Here is a 4,881-nt window from a genome sequence, read left to right as displayed (position 1 = left end):
TACTACGACAGGTACACGCAGAGCTGCCAGGAGTTCACCTACGGGGGCTGCCACGGCAACGCCAACAACTTCCTCACTCTCGACGACTGCGAGAAGAACTGCTGGACAATCAAGAGTGAGTCCGGAGAACGGCTTCGCGGCCTTCCCCAGTCCTGGGGACCGACCTGAGGGGGCCCAGATCCCCGGAGTGCCCCCGGGTGTCAGGGGCTGGCGGGAGCCTGTGGGAGCACTGGGGAGGTTGCTCCGCTTGCGGGACACTTCAGACCCACCCTGGCTGTCCTTCTTGCTTGCTGGAACTTCTTGATGATGTCAGTTTTATGCAGAGAAACCAGAATGAGTTGTCTCAGAGGCAACATGCAGAATTTAACTATTAATACTTTAAACATAATTTAATATTATACCTAATTGCTAATTAATGAATCAGATTCCTCCCGTAAATCTTATACCACTTTATTAAAGAATGCAGGTAGTGAGACAAGCTGGGGCTTTCCTATGGCTGGAGTGTTTCTGTTTTGTCTACGTTAACATATTGTTCAGTATGGGGAGCATGAAGGGCTGATTTTGCAGAGGACGAATTCTTTTTTTTTCCAGAAGTGCCCAAACTATGCCGGCTGGAGGCTGATGGAGGACCTTGCAGGAGTCATCTAAAAAGATATGCCTTTAACTTGAGCTCAATGAGGTGTGAGGAGTTCATCTATGGTGGCTGTTACGGAAATGGCAACAACTTCAGAGATTTGCAGTCTTGTGTGGACCACTGTCTGCCAGAGAAAAGTAATGCTTGTTCCAAATTTTTAATAAAATAGATACAAAGATGATATGTTATTTGATGTTTTCATCTGGATACCCGTACAGAGGTATTTTTGTGGACTTCTGTGAAGCAGCTGTTTATATTGTCTACAGATTTTCATGCGTCACTTGTCCCAGCTGTTACTGGAAGAGCAAAAATGCTGGATGCTGGTTAGTTTAATAATGCTCAGAGCTACACCCAACCAATCTCCTGACTTCAGGAGCGCTGTACATATGTACTATGAGGGGAAATAAGGCTGGAGATCTGGGTTAAGGCAGATGTATGAGACATTGTTGCAGTCATGTTCAGGGCAGTGATATTGTAATATGAAGCAGAAGTACCTTTCTAAAGTTCGTGGTGTTAGGTGGCTTGGATTTTTGGCACTTGCCAGCTCAGCTTCTGATAAAAGTTTTTTGCCTGACATGACTCCTCACTGTCTCTCCATACAAGCTTTAAAGAAGAGAGGCAGTAATTAGGAGCAGGTGACTATAGCTAAGTGTTGTCATAAACACCAGGTTAATACCCAGTGCAAGATAGGATCTTTGAAGAAAAGGCATCTACAAGAATGTATAAAAGCTGTCACTGCCTAAGTTTTGTTAGTGTTTGATGAGGCAGTTATTTTTGGCTGATGAAAGGTTGTCAGTATTTTTTAGGTGAATGCTGAAAGATTTTTAATTTCTCTGTTGCACATCCAATGAACTGATAAAAGATCTCCAACAAGAAAAATAAAATTTTGTTGAGGCAAAATGAAACATAATTCTTGTGAGGAAAGTGGTGAGGTTGGTACTTTTTGCTGCAAGTGGGCAGGATTTGCTGGCAAAATCGTAGCAATGGTAAGCAAAATAGTGCCACCTTCCTCTACACAGGTAGTTCCATGGAGCTATTGATATAGTTGGAATAAGACTTCTGGCCTGACTATGTAAATATCTCAGCTGTCATATGTATGGCAGTATGAAATGGGGAAAGCTGATGAGTTTCACTTGTGGGATAAAAATCCTATTTTCTGTGACTGTCTGTTGCTTTTTCAGATTCATAGCTCACAGGAATAAGATGTAAGTTGCTGAAGGTATTGGTAACAGTCATGTCAACTCAATGGGAATAAGAGCTGTTTAGCCACAAAATTTACTGCAGGGTAAATTTTAAGAAGCCAGGCACAGATATTACATTTATGTAGTTTGTCTTATCTCTCTTTTTTTTCTTTCCTTATTTATTTTCTAGATGGTCCCTTGTTGTGCTATAGTCCAAAGGATGAAGGATTGTGTACTTCTTCTGTATCTCGCTATTACTATGACGCCAAGGCTAAATCCTGTAAGGAGTTCAAATACACTGGCTGCGGTGGAAATGCCAATAACTTTGTTACTGAATCAGATTGCTACAATGTCTGCAGAAAAGGTAAGGTTTTTTGTATTTTGGCAGTCACAAGCAGATAAAGCAATCCAAATACCACTAACAGACGTTCACAGAGTTCTTTTACTCACCTTGGCTTGCTACAACTGTATGCATTTTGCATTTTGGACTTGATGTTTTCAAAGGTAGATTCAGCACTAAATCTTCCTGATGAGAACAATGCGAGGTGGTTACACCATTTTTGAACGAAGTATAGAGAAGGGCACATAAAAAGACTAACTTACTAGAGCGCACAAGGATTCAGTCTTTAAACTGTTCAGTACCAGCATGAGCACTGATTAAGGTATCATTTTCTTATAGGTCTTTTTAGGCAGGATTAAACTGATTTGTGAAATAAATTTACTTTTTCCCATTACATTTTCAGCAGCTACCACCCTCCCTTCATTCCCGGCTGCCTGTTACCATTTCCTATTCCTATTACTAAAGATTTCTGCCTTATCAGTTGTGCTGAGTCAATTGTTTCTGTGGCTGTGGGGGGAAGTGGGAGTCATAATTAATTTTTCTTAATAGTTTTATTCAAATCAGCTACTGGCTGTGCTTGTAAGTCAAAACAGTTGTGCAGTAACCTGCAGTCATATGTTCATACCAGCTATTCCAAGTTTTAATACTCTAGTTTAATTCATTTGATATGTAAATCAATGAGAGAGAAAAGCATAATTACATATTGATCCCCAGAGCACTCAGGAAGCAGACACAGCATGATATTTAAAAAATTGATACCAACAGGAAAAAAAATTCAGGCTGTATCTAGCATGTACATTGCTTTTGGGGGAAAAAAAAAGCTGAAAAGTAACTCTGTTTTAAACATGAGAGATGACAAAGGTCCAAGTACTTTGGTATTTAAAATGTGTGGTTTGAAGGCTTAAGTCAGGAGATGATTCTTCAGTTCTGGGCTGGAAATCCAGGGCTGGGACAAGGATTGCACCTGAAGCGCAGTCCTCAGAAGTAGAAATACTGTCTGCCAGTTAGTCATGACAGTGATACTTCTGTGGGTGACAAGTCTGAGTGTGTCTCTGCCATTCTAGTATTATAAGAGAGTCTTTAATAGCATGTTAAGTCTCTCTGAGATGCTTGTGATTATCTAATTTGCATCTATTACTGCCTGGGAAATGGTAGGGCCAAGCTCCAGCCTAAGTGTGCAGAGAGAGAGGAGGAAGGAAACTGCCTCCTCAGCGTCTTGCCTCTATGCTCTGCCCCACCTACTCCCAGCCAGATCCACCTGGAGGTTCTCCCTTCCTCACTTCTTTTGTGGAAGAAAACAGTAAGGAAATGCTGCCTGTCTCATAACTAGAGCACCAGATAGCCAAACATAAAGGATTATAAGCTTTTTCACCAACTTGTGTATTTCACAATTCAGTGAGGCTTGGTACAACCAAAGCCCACAGTTAAGGGCATAATTAGTGCTAATTAATGCTATGCTGTACTTATTCATTTCTATAGCTTGGGAGTGTACAACAACATTAAGCAGATCTTTCAGGCAGCTTAAGCCACTCCTCCTTTCCCACTCCCATAATTCCCTTCCCAGAATCTTTCCTGGTACCTTTCAGATTCTCAAGTTGAATTCAGTTGACCTTCTCTGTGTAAATATTAAACTGCTGTTTAAATTAATGGTCTATAGCTTTTGGAGTGAAAATATTTCTGATCCGTTTCATTAAAAATGTTCATATTGGAAAAGAAAATAAATGTGTGGGGAACTGGCCACGGAAGCTCTGTATGCTGGTAAATAGGTAGCATAAAGACAAAGATTTTCAGTCAGATTTGCAAACTACTTGTTTTCTGAACTTGTTCACACATTTCATGCAGCCTTTGAAAGCATTTCTGGAGATAACCCCCACTATCTTTGTCCACTCTGCAGCTTCTGTACGAAACCCAGTTCTATGCATACACCCAAATAATTTTACATTTTCATCTCCCACAAGCATGGGTTATATTTCAGACTTTACGCCATCATTGTTCAGAGAAATGCAGTAATAGTGGTTTGGAGGTTTTTTGTTTTGGTTTGTTTGTTTGTTTTCTAAATAGAGCAGTATGTTTACTTCCATTCTGCTGTCGCTACAGGACAGCTAGAAAAGACTTTGATACTTGCTTGGGAAAAGAGCAGCAAAGTAGGATTCCAGTGCCAGAGGTGGACACAGTGGAGACCTTACAGTGTGTGAGAATCAGGTGTCCAGAACACATTTTGCAGTTTCTGATATATTTGTTATTGCATCATCTGCTCAAACAACGTAACTTGAAAAAAACCCCAAACAAAAAAATAAAGAGTAGTAACAGTTTTGTCATGCTGTTTATCTAACTGCTTCCTTTGTTTTCTTAGCAGGGACTCAGAAATCAAGACTCATCAAGCCAGTGAAGGTACTCCGCAGAAAAATGATGATAAAACTGGTTAAAAAACCTCAGACGTATAACTCAAAGTCTTAAAGCTGATCCACACTTGGATGTTTGAAAAACCTTATTTTAATTCCACTTTCTTCTTTTGTAAGATAGTTTCCACACAGTTTTATACACCAACATAGTTCTGTCTTTCAGAACTGCTTTTTATTTCCAACTTACGTTTTATAAAGAACTGCATTTAATAGAGGAAGAATGAACCCAAGTTTGGTTCTTCTGCTCTGTTGTCTTTGCAGTAATACTTTGGCAAAGCCAGGTATTTAGATTTCCATATTTTTATGGGGGACTGTTACTATTGA

The 4,881-nt window shown here is 40.1% G+C and overlaps 1 protein-coding gene across 1 annotated transcript; it reads left to right on the top strand.

Moving 5' to 3' along the window:
• Nucleotides 1-3: 3 nt before the first annotated feature.
• On the top strand, nucleotides 4-4,612 carry TFPI2 (tissue factor pathway inhibitor 2; the record flags this gene model as incomplete). The annotated part of the gene is made up of 4 exons (XM_010140975.1): nucleotides 4-115; nucleotides 592-771; nucleotides 2,006-2,179; nucleotides 4,512-4,612. Coding segments are annotated over 4 exons (567 nt in total), but the record flags the coding sequence as incomplete, so codon positions are not given.
• Nucleotides 4,613-4,881: the final 269 nt, after the last annotated feature.

This window comes from Buceros rhinoceros, unplaced genomic scaffold (genome assembly GCF_000710305.1).
Source record: "Buceros rhinoceros silvestris isolate BGI_N320 unplaced genomic scaffold, ASM71030v1 scaffold6338, whole genome shotgun sequence".
Classification (NCBI taxonomy): Eukaryota; Metazoa; Chordata; class Aves; order Bucerotiformes; family Bucerotidae; genus Buceros; species Buceros rhinoceros.
This window is presented reverse-complemented; position numbering and strand designations above follow the sequence as displayed.